Source organism: Microtus oregoni, unplaced genomic scaffold (genome assembly GCF_018167655.1).
Source record: "Microtus oregoni isolate MIOR12 unplaced genomic scaffold, Mior012 000025F_ref0000491, whole genome shotgun sequence".
Classification (NCBI taxonomy): domain Eukaryota; kingdom Metazoa; phylum Chordata; class Mammalia; order Rodentia; family Cricetidae; genus Microtus; species Microtus oregoni.
In genome coordinates, this window is record NW_024543084.1 from 19022659 (window position 1) to 19047538 (window position 24880).

General features: G+C 45.2%; 1 protein-coding gene across 1 annotated transcript in view; it reads right to left on the minus strand.

Annotated features, from left to right (window-relative positions):
- Positions 1-308: 308 nt before the first annotated feature.
- Positions 309-24880, minus strand: part of LOC121462708 (complement C5-like) — a 103586-nt gene continuing 79014 nt past the window's right edge. The window contains exons 29-41 of the mRNA XM_041674536.1: positions 24208-24413; positions 22614-22766; positions 19266-19328; positions 17833-17914; positions 16906-16963; positions 11800-11902; positions 10953-11027; positions 10732-10837; positions 9696-9779; positions 8597-8686; positions 5515-5598; positions 2837-2975; positions 309-671 (exon numbers count right to left, since the gene is read on the minus strand). Of these exons, the coding sequence (XP_041530470.1) occupies positions 533-671; positions 2837-2975; positions 5515-5598; positions 8597-8686; positions 9696-9779; positions 10732-10837; positions 10953-11027; positions 11800-11902; positions 16906-16963; positions 17833-17914; positions 19266-19328; positions 22614-22766; positions 24208-24413 (1382 nt within the window). The 3' untranslated portion in view covers positions 309-532. The remainder of the gene's footprint in view (positions 672-2836; positions 2976-5514; positions 5599-8596; positions 8687-9695; positions 9780-10731; positions 10838-10952; positions 11028-11799; positions 11903-16905; positions 16964-17832; positions 17915-19265; positions 19329-22613; positions 22767-24207; positions 24414-24880) is intronic.

Consider the following 24880-nt stretch of genomic DNA (forward strand, 5'->3'; position numbering starts at 1 on the left):
CTGTCAGGGGCACAGAGAGCTGCAGAGGGGAGCCAGCAGTGAGCAACTCTCCTGCCTTCCCAGGAGCTGAGGGCTCTGACTGTGGCTTTCGGGGGGCAAGGTTCTCTCTTGCCATGTCTCCCTCTCTGTGTGTGCTTGAAGCTGAGGCATCATGAAATAACAGTTTTTAATGCACCCGAGTGCAAGGTCAAGTTTTCATGGTCAGTTTCCGCCCTTGGTGTTTTCCTGTCAAGTAAAGGCTATTTTTACAGGGTGCTGTGTTTCAGGGTCTCATTTTTTGGTCCCAATAATCACTCCCAACCGCCGTGTTCAATGTGGTTCGCTTTATTGGTGCCGATGCCCGATATCCTTGGGGGGCCGTCTTCATGGCCCCACAAGGTTCTGTTATTTCACAAAGTCATAACTTCAACTTGTGCCTTACTAAAAAGAAAGTGCAGTGAATTTTAGGATAAGTTTCCAAGGAGGAGAGGCTTCTAGAGGAAGAAAATGTCACCACCACGGTCCACGGGGAAAGCGACACAGCAGAATTTCCTCAGGCGCTTTCACAGCCGCTCAAAAAGATGTCTTCAGCAAACTCTTCCAGATTAGCTACAAACTCCCGACATGATGGACACGTCGTGTCTGTGGGCCAGTATTCAATCCAGGTAGAGGAGTCCAGAGGGTAGATGTACCTGTCAAGGCAAAATGGAAACAACGCTGGTGATGGTGGCCACAGGCAGAGGAACGCTGTACTTGATTTCCTTGAGAAGAGATCAGATGTGGGCAAGTGAGTGTGAGTGAGTGTGTGTGTGTATGTGTGTGTATGGTGTGTGAGTGTGTATGTGTATGGTGTGTGTGTGAATGTGCGTGTGGTGTGTGTAAGCATGTATGTGGTGTGTGTATGAGTGTATGTGTGATATTGTGTGTGAGTATATATAAATGTGTGATGTGTACTGTGTAGTGTGTGTAAGTGTGTGTGGTATATGAGTATGTATAAGTTTGTGGTGTGTGTATAAATGTGTGTATGTGGTATGTGTATGAGTGTTTGTGTGTGAGTGTACATGGTGTGTGTGTGAATGTGTAGTGTGGAAGTGTGTATTTATATGTGTGTAGGTACTTGTAGAAGCCAGAGGTCAGCCTTGGGTGCTGTTCCTCAGACACTGTCTACATTTGTCTTTTTAAAGACAAAACCTCTTACTGGCCTAGAACTTGCCAAAGGGGTGTGGCGGCCTGCCCTGCAGGCCCCAGGGATCCATCCTGGCTCTGTCTCTTCAGCACTGAGACCACGAGTGTGTACCACCATGCCTGGTTTTGTTTTTGTTTTTAAAGTATTTATTTGTTACTATTTTATGTGTGTGGGTGTTACGTCTGCCTGGATGTTTGTGCACTGCGTGTAATGCCTGGTACCTGCAGAGCCCAGAGGAGAGCATTAGTTATTCTGCAATTAGAGCTACAGATGGTGGGACAGGGAATTGAACCTGGGGCCTCCGGAAGAACAGCCAGGGTTCCCAAGCACTGAGCTGTCTCTTCAGCCCCGAATGCCTGTTTTGCTTTTTTACATTTTTTTTTTTTTTTTTTAGCGTGGGTTCTGGTCATTGATCTCGGTTCCTCATGCTCACACAGCAAGCGCTTCACAGACAACGCTGTCATCTCCGCCCTCAGCCCCACTCTGTGCAGGTGACAAGGCATTCTCTCTCTGCTAGGGACTCTTTGCACAATGAGGGAGCTGGCGGGTGGCTGGGGATGTGGACCTGCGTTCTCAGTTCCTCATCAGGCGGTGTCACTTGGATGGCTTAGCTCTCAGCCAAGGCTGCAGGTGCTGTGAAATCTCAGATACTTCGTTCGTACTCAGAATGCTTTGTGTGTGTCTGTGTTCATGCATGACTGTGGGTGTTCATGCTTGCACGTGTGTGCACATGTGTGTAGAGGCCAGAGGTCACCCTCAGGTAGCTCCTCGGTTATTCTTTATTTCTTGAGAGAGTGTCTCTCACTGAACCTGGAGCTCACCAGTTGGCTAGCCTGACTGCCTGGGAAGCCCCTAGGCTCTGTCTCCCATGCACCCCCAGCACAGATATGGAGACATGATATACTGCAACCAGCTTTGTGTGTGGGTTCTTGGGATCCACACTCAGGGTCTCCAGAACCTCATGATTATGTGGCAAGCACTTGACCAACTGAGCCCTGTCCTCATCCCTGTTTTGCTTCATGTATGAAATGTATTATAAATGTGTCACTGTAAACAAAGCAGAAGGCCAGGGCTTGAGGATGCTTGTGTTTTTAGGGTAACTTTGCTGATTTTAGTGAAGAATAAATGTTGTTAGAGCTCACTTTGGAAAATGGTCTTGATATTTTTGGACACCAGCTCACTGTGTCCATGTAGAAGATTTTGTAGTCCACACAGCCTGTTTCAAGGTGAGCTGTATTAGCATATGAAATACAAAGCTGTCAATTGGTCTGTCTGTAACACACCACTGAAAAATACCTTACCCTGGACTCAGTGTCTTTTCCTCACGTACCATTATTGGAAAAGCCACAGAGGTGACAGAATAGACCAGCAGCTTCCCAGGCTTTCCATCTGTGGAAGACAGATAGCAAGAGGAAACAAGCTGCTTGGCCCTGAAACGAGAGCCAAATTGTGCTGCAGGGCTTCAAGCATTTCCACTCACGGTACCTTTTCACTGGGGAAGTTTTGATATGACCCTGGCCATATGAGTCGGCAGAGTGAATATATAAATCATTTACTAATAGTAAACAATGAATTTATTTAACTTAAGGCATCGCTGGAGTGTGAGAGTCGCGGAGAAAGAACGACGCCTGGGTTGGAGAAGAGGCTGGGCTGCGAATGCTGGTGACTCACTTGAAACTGAAGTTGTGTTTGATCTGCAGAGCCTCTTTGCCCATGACGAGGTACTGCTTCCCCTTCACCAGCGCGGCGTTGCCGCAGCTCATCTTTCTGATGAAGGTGATTTCAGAGTCCTTCTCAGCAGCGGCTTCCCCTGAAGGACACGGACGGAAGGTTAGCACAGGCACATTTTAACGCTGTGTCCTGAACTCTCTTGAGCTGCCCAGTTCCTTGGGGCCATGAAAGACAAACTACCCCTGTGGTTGAGACCGCAGTCAGGCTGTCTGCGTTAAACTTCACAAGTGCCACTTCCTGCTGTGTGGCTCTGCTTACTGATTTATGAGCCCTCTGGTAAGAGCTCAGTCCCCTCATCTGAATATGATGATATTACTGCAGAACTACTAGGGAGGCTGAATGGGCTAACATATGAAAAGTTCTGAGGACAAAGTAAGAGTCGTTAGGTGTTACTATTTCTCATAGATCCAGGATTACTGTTCAACAGTTGTGCAGTATTTATCTCCACGTGCTATGTTTATGATTAGGGGTGAATTTGGTAGCTGGCAATGGTCAGCTTTCTAGGAAAGCATGTGATGTGAAGGGCTGGCAAAAGATAACTTTTGGATTCCTAAAGGACTCAGAAGTAGCCAGGGCATGTTGCTTCTACCCAGAATGCAATCTTCCCCATGTTTAGCCTGTTGAGTTTCATGTATGTTTAAGCCCATTTCATTCTCAGAGTATCAGCCAAGCCCTGCTTGTACCTTTGCTGTAATATATTGTTCTACCACCAAGCTATCCCCAGCCCCTCCCTCACCTCTATTATATCTCTACACCTTAATCCATCTAATCTCCCCTCCCCTCCTTCTTCCCCTTCCTCCCTTCTGCCCTTTGTCTCTCTCTGGTATATATGTATACCATTATAAAGGCAAGAAGTTGACTTTGAATGGTTTCCTCTATCATCTTCCATCTTAGTTTTGGAGACAACTTCTCTTAACCTAGGGGTCGCCATTTTGACTAAACTTGAAGGGCAGGAAGTCCTTTGCTTCCTTTGATCCATTTGCTCACCCCCTCCCCACCCCCTGCCACCCACCAAGGCTCCCGCATGGGGCGTATAGATGTGCACCCCTGCATCTGGCAACTTATGCGAATGCTGGGGTCTGCACTCAGGTGGTCATGTTTGAGGAGCTGGCACTTTTATCCCCGGGTCACCTCCCAGCGTGGACATCTGAATTTCTACTCCAGGGTTCTGCCCCACATGTGGCCTCAGTTTTCAGACACACTGGAATCTTGAGGCAGGGATCACACCTGAGTCACTGCTATGATATTAAGGACCATTATTCAGCTCTCAAACTGTGACACAGTCTCCCTAGCAGTTAAAGCCTGGCTCTTGAACCTGCCAGTAGGGGGTATATAACTGCCGCAGACAACTTTTTCTAGGTCCCTAGATTCCCGCATACACACAGTACTTCAGACTAGGGTGTTTTAGACTGTCCGGGGATACAGCTTCCTGTTGTAGCAATGCCTGAGCCACATTCCTGCACCCTCAGGTCAGCCATGGTAAAGAAAGCAGCATGTCAACCCTGGAGAGTTCACAGCCTTCTGTTAGTGAAAGAGTTTGTGTTACAAAGAGCAGAAAACAGTTGACTTCCGTGAGCGCACTGCTTTCCTTCTGTCCCTGGGTTCTCACCTGCTCCTAGCGCCCTTGAATGGATAGAAATAACAATTTATCAATGTACCTTGATTCTGTGTAAGTAGGACATATGTGGGCTTCTGATAGTTCTGTGAATTCAAAATTTCTAATAAGCATTAAAATGAGCAACCAAGATGAGGAGAAAAAGTACCAAAAACTTGCTTAGCCTTTCAAGTTCACTAGAATGAATCTTCAGAACCCATAGGACAAAGAGGAAATAACACTAACGAGGGTTTTGACTTTGGGACCACCTGACACCAAGTGAAATCAGAGCCATCTGGGTGTCTGTGGATAGCAAGCGAGCACTGGTATCAAATAATTTGAGCCAAGGATCTTCGGACATTGTGACAGAATTTACAAAGCTACACATCAAGAAAAACATATTACTATTGTAGACTTAAGGTCCTACTTATTGCAGAATTTATATTTACTCAAATGAGAAATTGGCTGTTTGGACATATCAACAAGGCAATAAGCTTAAGCTACTTAATCAATAATTATTTCATTTTAGATGCGTTCTAAGGGTCAGCAAGATGGCTCAGCAGGGAACGGTACTTGGCTCCAAGCCTGATGACCGAATTCAAGGACCAGGTGTTTCACGGTGGAAGGAGAGCGCCAACTCCAGCAAGTCGTCCTCTGACTTCCCCATGTATGCCACAGATACACGGGCATGCGCAAATGGATGTAATAAAATGTGTGTTTTAAGAAGCTTAAATGGAACACAAAAGCTAAAGATGGTTAGGTTGACATAGCATTTGCTGAAATCCATGATAAGAGAATTCAATGAGAAATAGAAACTTCATGAAGGTAAAACCCTGTGACTGTTTTCAAGTCATTGCCCCCACGTCCGACACAGCGCCTGGCCCCCACGTCCGACGCAGCCCTGGCCCCCACGTCTGACACAGCGCCTGGGCCCCACGTCCGACGTAGCCCTGGCCCCCACGTCTGACACAGTGTTTGACTGGTACGATGCACTAAAGGCTGAGGTGGGGAGAGGAGATCTCACCTGTTTTGTAAATATCCAGAAGAGTCGCAGTGTATTTGACAAAAACGTTTTCTTCAGTGGTGGATGTTATCCTAACTTTATAAGCTGGTAAAAACAAAATAGGACAAAATGAGGCACCTCCGACTGAACACCACCAGTCTCCCCCATCCCCCCAGGAGAAGCTGGGGCTTGTCATCGGAGGAGGACCGTGGATGGCAGGTATCAGGGCACCCTGGGGTGAAGCTCAGTTATTTCATGGGTCTTCCCAAAACCCTCAGCCAATTATTAGATTAGAAAAAAGGTGCGAAAAATTCAAAGAAAGGAAATGGAGTTCCTTCTGATAACAGGAATTGATTCTGCAGATCATGACGGCAGCAGCAGCAGGACCAGGGTCACTCCATTCCTGTCATTATGTCCTTCGTGGTCTCGGGCAAATGTTTAACCTCCTTGAGCCTCAGTTTCTTCACTGGAAATAGTGACGGCGGTTTGGTGCTATAGATCAGTGGTTCTCAGCCTTCCTAAGGCTGAGGACTATCTGATACAGTTCTCAAGTTGTGGTGACTCCAACCATAAAATTATTTTAAAAATTAATAAAATTATTTAATTTTGCTACTGTTATGAATCATAATGTAAATATCATATTCAACCCCAACGGGGTGGTGACCCACAGGTTGAGAACTGATTCAAAGGGTCCTTATGGAACTCACGTTTGGTCTGAGTATAAGGTATCCTCTGTAACATCATGTGTTTGGGGCTGGAGACGTGGCTCAGAGGTTAAGAGCACTAGCTGTTCTTCCAGAGGTCCTGAGTTCAATTCCCGGCAACCACATGGTGGCTCACAACCATCTGTAATGAGATCTGGTATCCTCTTCTGGAGTGCAGTGTATGCACCCAGAACACTGTATACATAATAACTAAGTCTTTTAATAAAGGAAAAAGATCATGTGTTTGAATGCTTGTTTCCCAGTTGGTTGGAAAGATTGTGGAACCTTTAAGAAATGAAGCCCTTGTGGAGGAAGTAGGTCACTGGGGGTGGGTCCCACAGCTTTATAGACAAGGCTTACTTCCTGTTCCCTTTCAGTTTCCTGAGTAAAGACGCAATGTGCCTTCCCTGGGTGCGGTCATGTCTTCTCACCACGGTGAAGCCTTTCTCCCTAGATGCTTTTGTCATGGTATTTTATTGCAGCAATGGAAAAGGAACTAAGATGTCCAGCGAAAAACCACAAACAAAACATACAAAAAAGCCAAACCAGCTGTGTGTATGTTTAAACTGGAAAGAATGTTCTCTTGAAAGAATTTGAAAATAATAGTGTATAATATGTATAATATTACCCCCCCAAACACAAACCAGAAACTCTGAAATAGACACAGGGAATGGAAGGCAGGCAGACGCTCCCCACACCACAATGGGCAGCATCTGACTCCAAAGATAAAGGAGTGATTTATTTAGTTTTCTTCCCTCCCTCCCTCCCTCCCTCCCTCCCTCCCTCCCTCCCTCTGTCCCTCCTTCCCTCCCTCTCTCCCTCCCTCCCTCCCTCTCTCCCTCCCTCCTTCCCTCCCTCTCTCCCTCCCTCCCTCCCTCCCTCCCTCCCTCCCTCCCTTCTTTTCTTCTTTTTTCTCCATACTGGAGTTGTAGATAGTTACAGACAACCATGTGGGTGCTGGGAATTGAACCTGGGTCCTCTGGAAGAGCAGTACTTTAACCCCCAAGTCAATTTTTTAGTTATTTAGTTTTCTACTGCAGTGATAAGATACATGGATCAAAGCTACTCAGAAGGAAGAGTCTATTTGTGGCCTATGACTTCAGCATTAGAACCCATGATGACAGAGCAAAGGCATGGAGACAGAACGGCTTGTATCTTGACCCTCCAGAGAGAGAGAACCTGGGAATAGCATGGACTTTGGAAACTCTGAAGCCTGTCCCCAGTGACATACCTTCTTCCTGAACAGGTCTACCAACTAAGGACCAAGTTTTCAAATGTATGGAGACTATGGAGGTCATTCTCATTCAAATCACCAGGAGGATTTAATTCTCTCAGGGACTGGCTACAGCCTCTAGCCATCCATGTCAACTTAGATCTGCACTCTGGATAATGAGAAATGAGGAGAGCCCCAAGCACAGACAGCAACGCCGTACATATAAAAAATTATTTAGTTGCCCCTTCTTTGCCTTAAAGGAAAATGTAAAGAAATAGCCTTTGTTTTTTCTCCCCCTACTCTACTGTCTCTACTGGAAGAACCCATTTTTGAGATCCTAAGACTCTATGGACTGCCTTCCTTCCTTCCTGCTTGCCTTTGTGGTGTGGGATTCCCCTCTGTATGCTGTAAATGTTTTATTACCATTGGTTAATAAAGAATAAAGATAGGCAGGAAAACTAAACTGAATGCTGGGAGAAAGAAGGCAGAGTCAGGCAGATGCCATGTAACTGCCAAAGGAGAAAGATGCCAGAACCAGAAAGATACTGGTAGGCCATAGCCTCGTGGTGGTATACAGATTAATAGAAACGGGTTAATTTAAGATGTAAGAGCTAGCTAGGAATATGCCTAAGCTATTGGCCAAACAGTATTGTAATTAATATAGTTTCTGTGTGATTGTTCGTGTCTGGGCGGCCAGGAAATGAATGTGCAGTCTCTGACTACATCTTTGTTCCTTCCTTTCTTGTTATTTTTAAATTTGGTGTGTATGGGGGGGGATGCATTAGTATACACAAACACAGTTGCTCATGGAGGCCAGACATCTTGGATCTCTGGAGAGGGAATTATGGAAGGTTGGCAGCTGTCCAGCATGGGTGTCTAAGGAAGAGCATTACATATGCCTAACCACTGAGCCATTCCTTAGGCCCCAACTTCTGTGTTGGAATAAGTGTAGTACATCTTTGGAGAAGGATCTGGTAGGGGAAGTGTTTTGCTGGATGCTTGTCTCTCTGATTATCTTTAATGGAAAATCGTACTTCTTTGCTGAATACCATATAACTTTGTACCTTAATGCTAAAAGTTGATGACATTTTCCTTCAAGAGACTCAAAGAAATGTTCTACCCACACAATGTCACTAACATGCAGTGTTCCATATTTCTAACTGAACATGTATGGTGATGCACTTACCATATGCAATCTCTGGTTTACATGCCGTTTCTTTCCTTTTGTCTGCAGAGATGGACAGGTCCAGCTCCGCCTGCAGTTGTCCACAGTCGGCTAGATTGTGTGGAGAGTGGGTGACAGGTTAGTGGATGGAAGGGGGCGCTCTCTGTATGAGTCTCCCATGAGCCCCGAGACAAGCTGGGATCCTTTCTTACAAATGCCAGATTCCTAAGACCTGTCCATGTTCTTCTCTTTCATGAAGTGAAACATTATATAAGGCAAAAGTTAAACCAGCCAACCAAAGTCTTACATGCAGACTTATTATTATGTGGTTGTTTATTCCACAACCTGCTCCTCAGAAAAGCACACCCTTCCCGTGAAGGAAGCAAGCAGGGAGTAACTTTCCATTTTAGGAATCTAATGAAATGCAAAATGATGATTTGATTATAGCTATAAGGTGATACAATAAGGACCTAAGAAGTATAAAAACAAAAAGTAACCCAAAACAACAAAACAAACACAAAAAAACAAACCCTACTAGACGGGCAAACCAATCAAAACCAAAACCAACCTAGACTCACAGAGAAACCATGCTGATTTCTGATGAGTTTTGATGAGTTGCCAATAGGGCCTTTGATTTCAAAGAGATAAAATTCTGTCACTTGGAGAAGTGACAGAAAGTCCCATGAACTATAATTAAAAGACAGAAAGGAAGTCCTAGTGGCCTACCCCTCCATCTTTGTTCTCTTTGATTATGGTCTTTTGACTAGATTATGGTGAAAGTAAAAAAGAAACTACATTATGTCCTCCCAGGATACTCAGTAGCTGTCTGGATGGAGTTTCTGCTCTTGTATAGGGTCCCACTAGGGTCCTACCAGGTCCCACCAGGGTCCCACTAGGGTCCTACCAGGTCCCACCAGGGTCCCACTAGGGTCCCACCAGGTCCCACCAGGGTCTAACTAGGGTCCCACCAGGGTGTTTGGGAGCTGTAAGGAAGAGGCCTAGGGAATCATTACTTTTCAGTCAGCTAAGATTATATATCTACTTCTAAGAAACTATGGCTTGGCTGAACAGCGTTCCAAGCGTCTCTTCAGACAGGGACAGGCAGCGTAAGATACGTCACCTTCCATACATCGGCATGTTGCTCCTTCACAAACTCTCTGGAGTCTGCTGTCAGAGGTGCTATAGAACATAGTGCACTGCTTGTCTGTGGAAACGGAGACACGGTCACAAGAAGCGGCTGGGCTGATACTGAGTCTTCTACAAGGGGCTTCAGAGACTGTCTGTGCCAACTGGCTGTCCTGGAAGGGTCTCTGTCCCCACAGAACCCTCTTATCTCCACTTGGTTATTTTGGCTCCGTGCTTGGAATTTTACTGTTCAATACTCATTTCTTAGAATGAAAGTTCTCCCAAGAATGAGAAAAGTAAATTATATTACTTCAGGATCTTTTGAAGGAATTACAACTACTTAGGCTAGAGGAGCGTACAATCATATATGAGACATGTGATATATATATATATACACACACATACACATATATGCATATATATGAGAAGAGGGACTAGATATGTTCTATGTGATCTCAGAAGAGAAAGTCAAGGTCAGTGTTTGTTCCACATAAGGGTTTTCTAATGAACACAACTGTCCAAGTGGATGAGAAGGCATGTAATGACATCACCTTCTCACAAGGAGCTGAGCTGAGTTCACATGTGCCGGATGCTCGCTACATACCAGGGCATGAGGGTGAACATGTGTGGGCTGGTGGGAATGGTAGAAAAATAATTTCAGTGCCACGTGGCAACTGTAGATCTGTGGGCCAGCTGTGAGGAGAATACAGAAAGGGTGGCGTTTGTTCTGAGAGGGTGAAGAAGTTGGAACAGTATCTGGGCTCCTTGAGAGAGCAACGATTCAAGGGACACGGGCAGTGACTGCCACAAAGGAACTTGAGGTAGAATATTTTACCGTTGAGGGTAGTATAGTCCAATTATTTTAAAAAGGAAGAAGCTAAGGACCGAGACATGAACCGATCGGCTTGATCTCGGAGTTGTTTGAATGCAGTATTAAAAATGAGTGTTCAGGTTGGACTTTCCGAAGCAGGCTCTAAGAAGGCCTCCCTTGGAAACAGAGTGAAACTGTAGAACCAAGCAGCGCTTCTTACCTGGTCTGTGATATTCATACACCGTGAAGGTAGCAGGGTTCAGAAACCCAACTTGGAAAAGTTCAAATATCCGGAATCGGACACAAAGGAAATCTCTGGAGGGAATCTGTCGGACAAATTCAAGGTTGTAAGGGAGTTGTGGGGGGGGGGGAGAGGTATTCACAATGGCTCAGCCTGTAGGGGTGTGATGGGAGGCGGGAATGCCTGGAGGCGGAGCTTACCGAATTCAGCTGCAGAATAACATGGCCATCTTTGATCTGGTAATCAGTCAGGAGTTGATCCACTCCTTCCACAAGCTAAGGAAGAAAGAGAAGAGAGAGAGAGAGAGAGCGAGAGAGAGAGCTCACTTGAATTTACGTTCTCATCTTTGTGTTTAATTACATTTCCTCCCCGATTAAGCTAGAGTATGCTCCGCCACTCTGAGTTGAAGGACGGCGCCCTCTTCTGGACTCCCTGTGCACATTGCTGCACGTGCTCCCACTGCTGGTGTGCTCCCATTGCTGCGCATGCTCCCACTGCTGGTGTGCTCCCACTGCTGGTGTGCTCCCACTGCTGGTGTGCTCCCACTGCTGCGCATGCTCACACTGCTGGTGTGCTCCCACTGCTGGTGTGCTCCCACTGCTGGTGTGCTCCCACTGCTGGTGTGCTCCCACTGCTGGTGTGCTCCCACTGCTGGTGTGCTCCCACTGCTGGTGTGCTCCCACTGCTGGTGTGCTCCCACTGCTGCGCATGCTCCCACTGCTGCGCATGCTCCCACTGCTGCGCATGCTCACACGCTTTGGTTAGGTGACGCTCTTTTTCATTTCCATAAAAATCATAGATTTTTGTTTTGGGAAGAATATTTTGGGCAATTGTACAAGAGTGAGGTATTAAAGTAAAAGAATATAAATATATTTATATATAAAATAAATATATAAATATATTTAATATATTTATATATAAAATAAATATATTAAATATATTTATATATAAAATAAATATATTAAATATGTTATTTTATATATTTATTCCCATAAAATAACAGGAAAGAAACCCCAACATTCACAGCATCTCAAAAGAAACACTTGCAGCACGTAAATCTTCTTGGTTTGCTCCAATTCCGGTTGGCAGAGAGATATCCATCACTGCGTGGGAGGACCCGGATGCTGACTCCCCCTTGCTGGCCTTGTAGCTAAACAAATCAGAGATTGAGGAAAGAATAAATAAATTATAAGATTTTTAAAGAAAGGGCCTCATTCATTCCTTAACAGCCTTTATGTATGTATGTATGGATAGATGCATGTATTTTTTGAGACAGGGCCTCACAATGTAGCCTTGGCTTCCCGAGACCATGGAGCTATGTAGTTGAGGCTCGTCTCAAACTCTTCCTTTCCGAGTGCTGAGATTAACAGTATGCACCACTGTGCCTGCCACCAGCCTTTAAATTTTATATTTGGTTCTATGTATTGTGGTATGTGGGTCAGAACCCGTGAGTGTTAGAGCTGCAGAGGGTCTTTGGGCTATCTATTCCAGTGATTTCCTTGGCCAGCAACACCAGCACTGGAGCAGAGAAATCATCCGGTCCACGAGAGCAGATGACATTAAAACTGAAGTGTGGCATCTTGCCGAGGTCACACAGCTGCTTGAGCGGAGAAGTCTATGAATCAGTTTCTTAATTGGTATTCTGGTTCTTTTTCTAACAGACTACTTCCAAGTAAAATATTAGTTATTTGTCATAAAGAGAACACTAAAAAAACCCAAACCAATCTTAAGTCAAACAGTAACCATAACAAAACCCCTAAGACAAACCTAATCCTATCCCAAACAGTGACCCTAACTCATAACCCTAATAAAACTCCTAACCGAAACCCAAACCCTAACGCAAACCCTAACCTAACCCAAACACTAACACTAATGCAAAACCTAATTTTAACCCAAACCCTAATTCTAGCCCTAACCTTAACCGCTAATCCTAACCCTAACACAAACCCTACCGTTCCTTTATCTGTGTGGTGAGACTGTGCTTGGCTATATTCCTTCTTTCCTTTACTCTTGCCTGTTTTCTAAGTTGTCAAGCATGGGTACTCCATGAAAAACTTGGTGTTTCAAAGATTCTTATCTAGGAATTTTGATAGTTTGAAGTTAAGAAAAAGCAAAGTGGGTAAAATAGATATTCTCTCTCTCTCTCTCTCTCTCTCTCTCTCTCTCTCCCTCTCTCCCTCTCCCCTCCCTCCCTCCCATTCCTTGCTCCCTCTCTCTCTGAAAGGGGATCAGGAAATCTGGGTCTTGTCCCAGTTTTACTGAACAATGGTCACAGATTATTTTCTTATTTGTGAAAGCCACTGTAAGAAGTACAGCCAAGTGTTTCAAACCATCTTTCTGACTCACGGACTATGAGAAGCAGAGACTCAGTGTTCCCAGCAGCAGTCAGAGGATTGAGAAGGGCGGGTGAGGAGGAGGTGGGGAAGGAGCTAGTGGCACAAGATGACCCCTGGGCTCCAGCCCACACCCCAGGATGCTCAAAAGCAGCTGCCTGCTGGAGCAGAGTGGGGGCTTGGAAGAGAGGAGGTGAGCGGGTACCTCACAAATGATTTCACCTAATGGGTCAGAGGGAAACAGGTGGCATGGGAGCCGAAGTGGTCGCCACGTCCATCTTTTCCTCAGTCACCCGTGAAGCGCATTCAAACCAGCTCTTACGAGTAAAAGAAAATCTTATTTATCACAACAATTAAAAGCACTAAAAAAATTATCCCTGACTCATAAAAATGTAACTCCACTCCCACCAGAGGAACCATTTAGAAGGGAACACGGGATGCCTTTGACTGATGCCTTGACATCTGAGCATGTCCTTAATTGGATGAGAAGAAGCAGAGATTTCTGGCTCACAGATGCAAATACAACATCTACAGGATGCAAAGGGCCTCCTGGGTGGAGAGTGTCTATGAAAAGATCAGCAGAGCTTGATGACTGGTTGCCATGGGGACTGTTTCAATCGTGCAACAGAAATCCTTAGTTCAAGAAGCCCTTTGCCTGCTGCCAAAACCAGCAATCTTCCCAAAGGCATTTTGTTGTAGAAATGAAATCCTTCCCTTCCCCCTCCCCTTTTCTTATGAGTCTACCAAGAGGTTGAAAAAAAAAACCAACAAAAAACTAAATACACAAAAGAGGCTTCTGAATGTACAGACAGTGCACTGGCAATTTTTTAATCAGGAGAGAATATTTGAAGGCAAAGAATTTCTTAAATGAACAAGGACTGTCTCATTCCTTTGGAATCCACCCAAGCTAACGTCGGTGTCTCAGTTCCAAAAGCAACTTCCACCTGCCTTTTTAGAACCCCCTGTCACTAATTTGTAAACAAACAAACATGCAAGCAGAACACAAAAGCAAAACAGAAACATCATCCAAAAGATATGCTATCAAGCATGATAATTTCTCTCGCTCTTCTATACTTTGACAACTGGGATCAGGTATTCTCCCAAGGAAGTCCAAGGAACGACTTTGAAAGGGTGTTTTTCTGTAGAGCAGGGTTGGGAACAATCGGAACTGGCAGAAACTCAGAGGCAAGACAGTGCAATGTGCTTTATAGGCAGGGCCAGAGGATGGAGCTATGGGCTCCGCTGATGATCATTGGAACGTTTGGGGGAGGGCTACCCGCAAGTGTGTCACCCTTGTCCCAGAGCTCTTCACAGCCAGCTCCAGATGTCACTTTGTCAGTCCTGTGTACTGATTCTAGCTCTCCTAGGTGTTTGCTCAGACAAGTGTTTCAAAGACACCTGTGGGATTGGCCCATCCCGAGCTACGGGGACTCAAGAGGAGCAGTGGGCTAGCTTGAAGAAAGCTGCTGGGAGGTGACCTCCACAGGAAGACATTGGCATGAGAAAGGTTTTAGAAGAAGCAGAGGGCAAAACTCGCCAAGGGCAGAAGTAAAGAAACTGGAAGAAGGGAGGGAGGGAGGGAGAGAGTGCAGAAGGAAGGAATTAAGGAGGGAAGAAAGGCATCCTGCAGGGATGGAGCTTGGCGGTGAGAAATCCAGAGAAGTGAGAGGCTCCCGATCATAGACAGGTGAAGAACTGCTGGGGCGGAGGCGGCGGAAGGCAGCTGCTTCTTGGGATTAATGGAATGGAGTATATAGATCAGAAGAGATAGTCAGAAGCTGGGGGCGGCACCCAGAGTCAGGGCGCTGAGGCCTTGCCTCTGCTGTTGACGGAGAACGGAGAAGGTGACTGTTTACTTCCTTTATTTCTAAAACAAGGGCTTCCTGTCGCCACGAAAGGCCATTCAGTTAGGATCTAGTTCACATTTTATACCAGTTTTCTTGGTCCACATTGGTCACTTTGGTATCATGTGTGATTACAGTATGTATAAACAACAAAATATGGTTTGGGCTTTACCTAATATTGACAATATTGAGATTTATAGAGTCAGAACTTGGCAGGTGGCCCTGGAAGGCGATGGAAAGATGAAGGATTTTGTCCTAGGTCTGGCTTTGCTACCAATGGTTCACTCTGTGCTTGCTAAAACCAGAAGTGTGTGTGTGTTCAAAACCCGTGCACACTTTACACACACAATAGGGAAGGAGACTGTGGTGAACACTGTACACACACTAGAAAGGAGGCCGTGGTGAGCAGTACACACTTTACACACACTAGAAAGGAGGCCGTGGTGAGCAGTACACACTTTATACACACACTAGGAAGGAGGCCTTGGTGAGCAGCACACACTTTACACACACACTAGGAAGGAGGCCTTGGTGAACAGTACACACTTTACACACACACTAGGAAGGAGGCCGTGGTGAGCAGTACACACTTTACACACACTAGGAAGGAGGCCGTGGTGAGCAGTACACACTTTACACATACACTAGGAAGGAGGAGGTTGTGGTAAAAAGAACATACTTTACACACACACACTAGGAAGGAGGCCGTGGTGAGCAGTACACACTTTACACACACTAGAAAGGAGGCCGTGGTGAGCAGTACACACTTTATACACACACTAGGAAGGAGGCCTTGGTGAGCAGCACACACTTTACACACACACTAGGAAGGAGGCCTTGGTGAGCAGCACACACTTTACACACACACTAGGAAGGAGGCCTTGGTGAACAGTACACACTTTACACACACACTAGGAAGGAGGCCGTGGTGAGCAGTACACACTTTACACACATACTAGGAAGGAGGAGGTCGTGGTAAAAAGAACATACTTTACACACACACACTAGGAAGGAGGCCGTGGTAAGCAGCACACACTTTACACACACACTAGGAAGGAGGCCGTGGTGAGCAGACTCTTTGATCTCCAAAGATTCTCACGTCCTAATCTGAACCTGTGACGTCACATGGCAATGTGATTTGATTCAGGATGGGGTGTCTGGGATATTTGGAGGCACTCACTGGACTGGAAAGACAGTTTATAAAAGCAAGAAGAAGGCGAATCAGAGAAGGAAGTGATTGATGGTGACAGAACCCAAACAGAGCGAGCCATAATTCTGCCAGCAGCAACAAGAAACTAATATAGGGCCGTTTGAGGGTTTTGCCAGCAGGTGGTTTGATAGCAAGAGTCTCAATGTGGGCTGCATTAGATGGGGCCTGAGCCTTGGTGTTTCTGAAGTGTCTGATCCAAGAGGGCAGCCTGGGTAGAGAGCAGCTGGCTTTAAGGGCCAGAGGTTTTGAGGGTCAGAGGTTTTGCGGGTAAATGTGATTCCCAGTTACACCCCCTCCCCACCCTTATTGCCTCATAGTAGGAGCCATGTCTGAGAAGCTTCCTGATACTACACCTCTGCCATTTTGGAAGAACAACAAAGGTCATTGTACTATCGGAGTCAGAAAAAGACAGAAACCCAGGAGGGATGACAAGATCTGAGCGAACCCAGAGCTGCGCTCCAGAATATGAGCAAACCCAGAGCTGCCCTCCAGAATAAGAAGCTATTCAAGAATTCTTGCTCTACTCCGCATTTAAAAAATGAACAAATGGCAGGGCGGTGAGGACACACGCCTTTAATCCCAGCGCTCGGGAGGCAGAGGCAGGAGGATCTCTACAACAAACAAACAAAACAAAACAAAATAGAATACTAGAAACAAATGAACGAACGAACTCCTGAGCATCCTTGGAAATGTTAGGAGGCATTGAAGTGCCGCAGTGAAAGCCAGACCTTGGAAACCTCCACTCCACCTTGTGCAATGGGCTCACCTGGCACACGCTACCACGTGCTTGTGTCCGGAGTCACCGTGGCTGGGGTAGCTGGAGGCTGGCACACAGACAAACACAAACGAGTCACAAAATAGGAAGTATGCTGCCTTTTCTTGTTTTGGAGCGTGTTTGGGCGGAGTTGTTATGAGAAAGTCTCAAAGAACAACTAAAAATGATTTGTGATCTGGGAGATTTTAAAATCCGAAGATTGTAAAGCTACTGACAACAGCGGGTGCCGCTGTCACTGGAGATGCCCTCTGCTCTCAAACATCTGACCACTGAAGGAGGTAAGAGGGCCTCAGTAGTGTGCCTGGGGGTCTGGAAAGATGGAGGGCAGCATCTGTGGGTGTAGAATTTCCTGAAGGAACAGGCCTATTGTGGCCCTGGGGCAAGGGTCAGGAGGACAGGAACATCCAGGTGGACTTGACTTTGGACATGGAAATGCCAACAAACTATCAGGGGCGCAAGAAGGTTGCGTGCTTAAAGAAGGGGGGCACATTTTTTTTTAAAGACCATAGGTTCTAGAAAGAGAGCAAAGACGAGGGAGGGAAAATGAGTATGGTTCTAAGAAACCTGTGGGAAGAGGGGGTTTCTTGGAATAGAATCCTCACACACAAGGCAGTAGAAATCCAAAGGAATATTCCATTTTAAGCCTTACAACTTGTAAGCTCTTTAGAAGTAAGCAATATTAAGGCGCCAACATTGAATACATTCAAGTTAGCTGCTGTATCACTTGATACTAGTTTGTAACAGTTATTCAAGTTGCATCTATTGTAACAAACGGTAGGAATGCGTACTTGGATGCCTATCTACTCAATAGCTAGATTAAGAATCTTCTTTTCACAAGTGTATGTTCCTAATCGGGGGTGTTCTCCACCTGACATTTTCAAAGTGTAGCTAAAATACAGAGCACACAGGGCATCTTACCGTCAATGTCTTGGGTATCAATTTTCAAGTGAAAGCTGCAGAATTCCTCAGAGACACTAGTTTTGTGAACCACAGTTTTTACCTATGTTGGGATATGGAAACAAGAAGATTCCTTATTAAATGGAAAAATGAGAAGGCATTACGCTGTGCTCTAGCTGAGAGGAGAGGAAATGGCACACGCGGTCCATAACTCTACCGTGCAAACACAAAGAAGCAAAAAACACTAAATGATGACTTTTGGCCAAGCACAGTGTTCACTTGGATCCCATATAGTCAGATCTGGAGATGGACTCCCCAGGCACCTGCTCCTTAGCCTGTACAGTTTAACATCTTACCGTAATCTTAGCTAGCCTGAGAAGAGTTCTCCCAGCTCCACACTCTATCAAGGCAAGCAACTCCCTGTAAATGTGTCTGGACGAGTGTTTGCCAGAAATAGATATACCAACAGCAACTAGGATTGTGGGAAATATAAAGAGCCCATTTTCCTCTGTGCCACCGTGTAAATAGTCCTTGTAAATGTGTTAAAGGTGACAAATTATCAAAACACCAACAGAGAGAATTTCTACTCAGGAAATGCAGACTGTGTGGTCACACACAGAGATGCTATGAACCACACAAATCACATATGAGTCCCATGAGCTCAAATGCTACTGTAAAATTTATAAATCTGTGTACCATGTAACAATGGGGACATTTTCTAAGAAACGATTCTTCGGGCAACTTTTTCATTGTGTGAACATCATACTCAAACTAAGATAGCTATGACATCACTCACTGTTGCAGCCTTATGAGACTATAATATATATAGTCAATGGTTGGCAGAAGTATCACAATGCAGTTGCACGACTATATGTAATATATACTAAAATTTTCACAAATACAGAGGTTATGCATACAAGGACCACTAGTTATTATCCAAAATCAACTGTGAGGACAGTCAGGACAGCAAGACAGAACTAGATAAACAAACTCCACTTTATCATGGTGAGCCAAGTCATATTCCTATGACTTTGCATCAAAGTATTTTTTTTTTGTAACAAATGCTGTGGAACAATGCTCTTGTACCCTGTCACTTGTATTGCTTTAATAAAATGCTGATTGGCCACTAGCCAGACAGGAAGTATAGGCAGGACAATGAGAAGAGGAGAATTCTGGGAAGAGAAAAAACTCAGTCTGCAGTCTTCACCCAGACACAGAAAAAACAAGATGAGAATGCCTCACTGATAAAAGGTACCTAGCCATGTGGCTAACAGAGAAAAATTATGGGTTAATGTAGGATGTAAGAGTTAATAAGAAGTCTGAGCTAATAGGCCAACTAGTTTATGATTAATATAGACCTCTGTGTGTTTCTTTGGAACTGAACAGCTGCAGGACCAGGCAGGACAGAAACCTCTGCCAACAGCAGTGTTCCTTGGCACTAGTCAGATACTCACATGTACTGTTGCCAAGCCATTGCTATATCCTGTGGTGACGACGAGGTCATCATTGAGAGGTACCTGGGGGTGGAGAGAGAAAACAAGATTTCACTCATCATTTGATAGAGGGCAGAAGAGCAAAGAAAAGAGGGGGAGACCTGACAGCCTCTCTCTTGGTTCTTATGAAATTAAATGGATGACATTGGAGAATCGAATGCAGCAGGCACTAAAAGATGTTGGGGTCCCTTCCACCCCTCCTTTCATGTGTAAACAGGATGTCCTCCTTAGCAAGCCAACCAAAGTAACATATCAGGGGTCATCTACAAAAATATATTCTATGTAGACTAGATATTCATTAATTATATGTATATATACACATACATACATACATACATATTCATTGTACAAAGTAGATATTTATTTCCTTTTTTTTTCAAGTGAACAAATTCCTTTTGGAGCCTAGTTCAAAACTTAGCATCTCATGTGCCAATGGGGATTGTTTTCTTTTCTTTCTCCCACCCTCTCCCTCCTTTCTTCCTTTTTTTCTCTTTCTTTCTTTCTTTCTTTCTTTCTTTTTTTTGGAGACAGAGTTTCTGCAACAGCCCTGGCTGTCCTGGAACTAGCTCTTGTGGACCATGCTGGCCTCAAACTCACAGAGATCCACCTGCCTTTTTCTTCTCTCTCTCTCTCTCTCTCTCTCTCTCTCTCTCTTTCCTCCCTCCCTCCCTCCCTCTCTCCCTCCCTCCTTCCCTCTCTCCCTTCCTTTCTTTTTTTTTTTGTTGTTTTTCAAGACAGTGTTTTTCTGTGTAGCCCTGGCTGTCCTGGAACTCAATCTGTAGACCAGGCTGGCCTCTAACACAGAGATCCCCCTGACTCTAGGATTAAAGGCATGCACCACCACTGCCCAGCTGTGGACTGCTTTCATAAACATCAAATGCAAGGCTCTGAAGTGGCCACAAAATGTCTTTGATCCTCTACCACTTCCCCCTTTTCCCTCTCCTCCACTCTTGATGGTTCATCTTCCCATTTCTCGCTGGCCTGTGCTAATTTAAATCCAGGTTCCTCACTCCCAGCCTCTAGAACGCTCCCCTAAGTCTCTGGCCACTCCACTTAATCCCGCTACACATCCTTCTTTGTTGTTCTCCTTCCTACTCTGCTTAGCCGATTCAGCTAAGCAGCCTTCCTCTCTCACAGTCTCCATAGTTTGGGGACATTATTGAAGAGATGATTTTGATCAAGACTGATGACTCAGCTAGCTTCCCTTCCCTCCACACTTGCAGCATCCTGTTCTCTTTGCCTAGCATACCCGTGCAAAGGGGGCTTAGTGCACCTTCGAGTTCGTCAATCTATACTTCAAATCTTAGTAAATGGAGGGAAATAGGTCATTTCCTTTATTGTCCCCACAGGATGCAGTGCAGTTACTTAGGGAATGAGTGCTTGAGTTTTTATGGTGAACGAATCTGGGAAATGCTGTACCTCATCTGTTCCTCTTTCTCTCGGAGTACCATGCTTAGCAGCGGCCATGAATACCAGATACAGCTGCATTTAAATGAGAGTGTCCATGCTTAGTCATCAACCTCACACATTGCTTCACAGGGCACCTTCTAGGAAAAGCTGTGGCAGGGAATTCCAAGCTGGCTGGCAGCAGCCCAGGCTTCACGTGGAAGCAGCACTCATGGCGAGGTTGTGTTATTTTAAGATGGCAAAGGCTCTTCACATCACATCTCCTCAGGAGAGAAGTCATGCTGCCCACTTGAAGTAGGCTGTGACGGTTCCTTTTCATTGTCAGCTCAACACAATTAGCATCACCCAGGCAGTGTCTCAAGGAAGGACTTTCTGCTTTGGGTTGGCCCGTGAGCATGTCTGTAGGGCAGTGTCTTAATTATGTTAATTTATACAGGAAGGTCTGACTGCTGTGGGCGGAGCCATTCTCTGGGCGTAAAACTGGACCGTGCTAGCTTCATGAACATCACTCACTGGACCTTAAACATCAGTAGCCCCTTACAGCTCTTGCCTCCTTTATCTCCCACGGCTACGGACTGTGCTCCAGAACTGAGTAGTTTGTGTCGGGTGCTTTACCACAGCCCAGGAAAGGGAACTAGGACACAGCCCTATGCCGCTCAGACCCACGGCTCCTCCTTAGAGCGTAGACTCAGAGCAAGTGTCTCTGGTGATTCCTAAATGTTCCCTGGGACAAAAGCGATCCCCCACCTAGGGGTCACAGCACAGCCACCTCCAGAGACCCAGAGGATGAGAAGCATTGCGCATATATCATGTGACTGGTACGACTGAAAAAGCCATGCCCAGTGCCTACAGCCCTGCTGCCAGATCTTTTTTTTTTTTAATCAAAATAGGATGGGAAATCAGACTTGTATTTGAAATGTTTGCATCACTAATTATTGGCATAGATATAGGGCCATGTATTTATTATTATATTATCATTGTTATATTGTTATATTATCACTGGTTTGTGATTTTTGCTTTTTCTCATATGTATTTCCTTTCACAAGTGTGGCTCTGTAGGGTCCGTAGATAGTGAGGAGTATTATGGTTTAAATGCACTAAATTCACACATGATAATTAGAAAAAGGTGCATTCAGGCTGGAGAGATGGCTCAGAGGGTAAGAGCACTGGCTGCTCTTCCAGAGGTCCCGAGTTCAATTCCCAGCAACCACATGGTGGCTCACAACCATCTGTAATGAGACCTGGCGCCTTCCTTGCCAGCAGTACATTGTATGCTTAATAAATAAATAAATCTTAAAAAAAAAGAAAAAGGTGCATCCGCCTATGTAGATTGGCAGCAATAATAATAAAGAATATACTTTGCGTAATGTATCATTTTCTTTGGGAAATTTTCAGAACCTATTAAGAGTTTTCCCTTTAAAATAAAAATCTAGCCTTGGAAACAGACCTGGGGCAAGGAGTCTAGAGATTTAAGTCCAAGTGAGCCACACTCTGTGAGCATGACCAAGGGCAAAGGGACCCACAGGAGGTACCCAAACTTGTCCTTCACATCTCTGCAAGGGCATTTTTGTGTGTACTGTTACATATGACAAATGTCCTACCCTTTTCTCCATCTGGCTACCCCTCTCTGATTCTTCCAGGTTTAGTTCATACATGTGGACATATTAACCCCTCTGCTATATACAACCTCTGCCAGCCTGGACCCAGAGGCCCCTCTGTATGACATGCGTTCGCTGCTCTTCCTCATGAATCACTGGTGCCTGTGATGTGATAGGCACCCTGCTTACATGCTGCTGGCCGCCACTCAGTGCACGTTTGCATAGCGAATAAAAGCACACGTACAGCAAGGATGCGAGAGACAACTTAAATTCCCCCATCTGACTGCAAAAATATCTCAATTACCTCCACTGGCCGCCCAAGGAAATTCTTCTCCGTCACCTTATAATGGTAGAAATCCCCTTTGTGCTTGTAGGAGACGTTGATATCCATATTCAAATGAAACTGTTTAGCCAGGAGTGAATATTCTGTCAGGCCCTCGATGGCGTTAATGGTATCCTGTCAACAGTCAGCAAGGCAGAAAGCCCATTTAGTTTATTTATGTGTGCTCAGTTTACAAACTGACCCGCTCCGGACAGGCAGCACTGTCTGGAGATGAAATCGCAGCTGACTGAGTGGAGAGGCCGAGGGGCCCATTGTGGAGGGGTAAGGCTGATCATTCTCTCCCTAGGAAAGACATTGTTTTCATCGGGGACTGGAAGGAAGCATGGTCTCAGGTCTGGGCTCTCTACATATCCTGCGCATACATCCCCAGGAGGGTCACTCTGAAAACCGCCTCTGATGTTTTAGGATCGTCTCTCTCACCCTTTAGTCTCAGTTTAAACACCCCCACAGTGAGGCCGCAAACTATCCCTTCATGAGAGTTTTAATGTTCATCTCTCGCCCTTGATAGCTTTCACTTCATAATATTTTTATTTACAGTTACTTGATTGTTTCTTCCCCACTATAATATAAGATTCATGGAGCGTACAGGGATCCACGTCTTCCTTGCTGTCCTTCAGTTCAAATACTGGAAACTTAACGTCCAATGCGGCAATGTGGGGTGGGGTAGGATCTCATGGGAGGTATGAAGGTCATGAGCGCCATCCTTACAAGTAGATTAATGTCACTATCCTTATAAAAGAATGAATTGGCACTCTTCTCTCCCCTTCCTCTCCCCCTTTCTCCTTTCTTCTCTCCCAACTTTTTCTTTCTCTTTGTCCTTCATGGGAGGATACAGCAAAGATGTTCTTGCCAAATTATGGCCCCTCAATCTTGGTCTTTCCATTCTTGAGAAACGTGAGCTATACATTTCTATTAATTATAAACTATAAAATCATAAATGTCTATATATTATAAAGTATAATTACTAATTATTAATTTTTTATGACTGGCAGTGCAACAGGTTTGCCCTCATCCGCACAGGCATGTAATGTGTTATATGCATCATTATGATAGCCACCAATCTAGTAGTAAGCAATAGGAAGTTTTCAGTTCTACCACAATTTTATGAATCACGATTATATTTATGGTCTGATATTGACCAAAACATTGCTATGCAATACATGAATGTGTTTTATCCAACTGTATAACAATGGTAACAACATCAGGCATGATTGAAAGGCAGCTAAACATCATGCAGGAGAGGAATAGTTGGTTCCTTTGCTTCCATGGTAACCACTACTTATCAATCAGGATGTGATGTAATTGCTGGTAATCTACCAGCCTTCCATGGTCTTTAAAGACAACGAAAGAAGCACCCTGGGCATAAAGTCAGGAAACATGGGTGCTGACTTGGCTCCTTGAATAAACCAATGTAGGCTCATATCCTCTTCTGAATAATGAAGTCACCAGGACAGATCACCTCCAGGAAGACTCTGTACCTAGGGTCATGGAGGCCAGAACGAGTGTGGAAACTGTGGTGTGGGAAGCATGCACAGATGAAGCGGACACACATTACCTGGGTGGAATAAAAGCCGCCTCCATACCTCTGCTCTTCCGACAGCCACTTGATGATTGGGTTGACATAGTATGTATCCTTCAGGTTCAGGCAGGTAAGCAAAGCATAGGCTGTGGTTTCCACCATACCTGCTGTGCTACTGTTGGGTCCCGGGCTATCTGCACTTTGGTGAGTATCTTTCCAGAAACGGTATATGGGTGGATCACCTGAGGGCAACATTACGTTCATTAATAGAAGCAAAAGACAGAACTTGACGTAATCCTCGCAGATGTGTGATGGCCTTCTTACCTCTACAAGTTGTCTTTGTCAGAACTTTGGTAAGTTTCAAACCTGGGACAAGTGGCTGAGGTGCCTATTTCACATGTCAAAGCAGACCAAGTCACCAGATTCTCCCAGCATCCTTCAGTGTAGGACTGGTATACTCCACCCTCTACCCTGAGCTATGAGGAAGAGCCTCGGGATGCCCTTCCCCCAGAGGCTCTTCCTTACAGAATCAAGACATTTTGGTTACCTTCCCTTTTGTACCTTTGGCCTCCTGCCTACTGCACTTGGTTCCCCTTTCTTCCTTTCCCTCCCCACTCCACATGGCCCAGCTCAGTCTGGTCCTGTCCACTCTGGACCCTCCTAGATGTCCCTGCTTCAGGCTATGCTCTCCCTGATGTCTTCAGTTTCT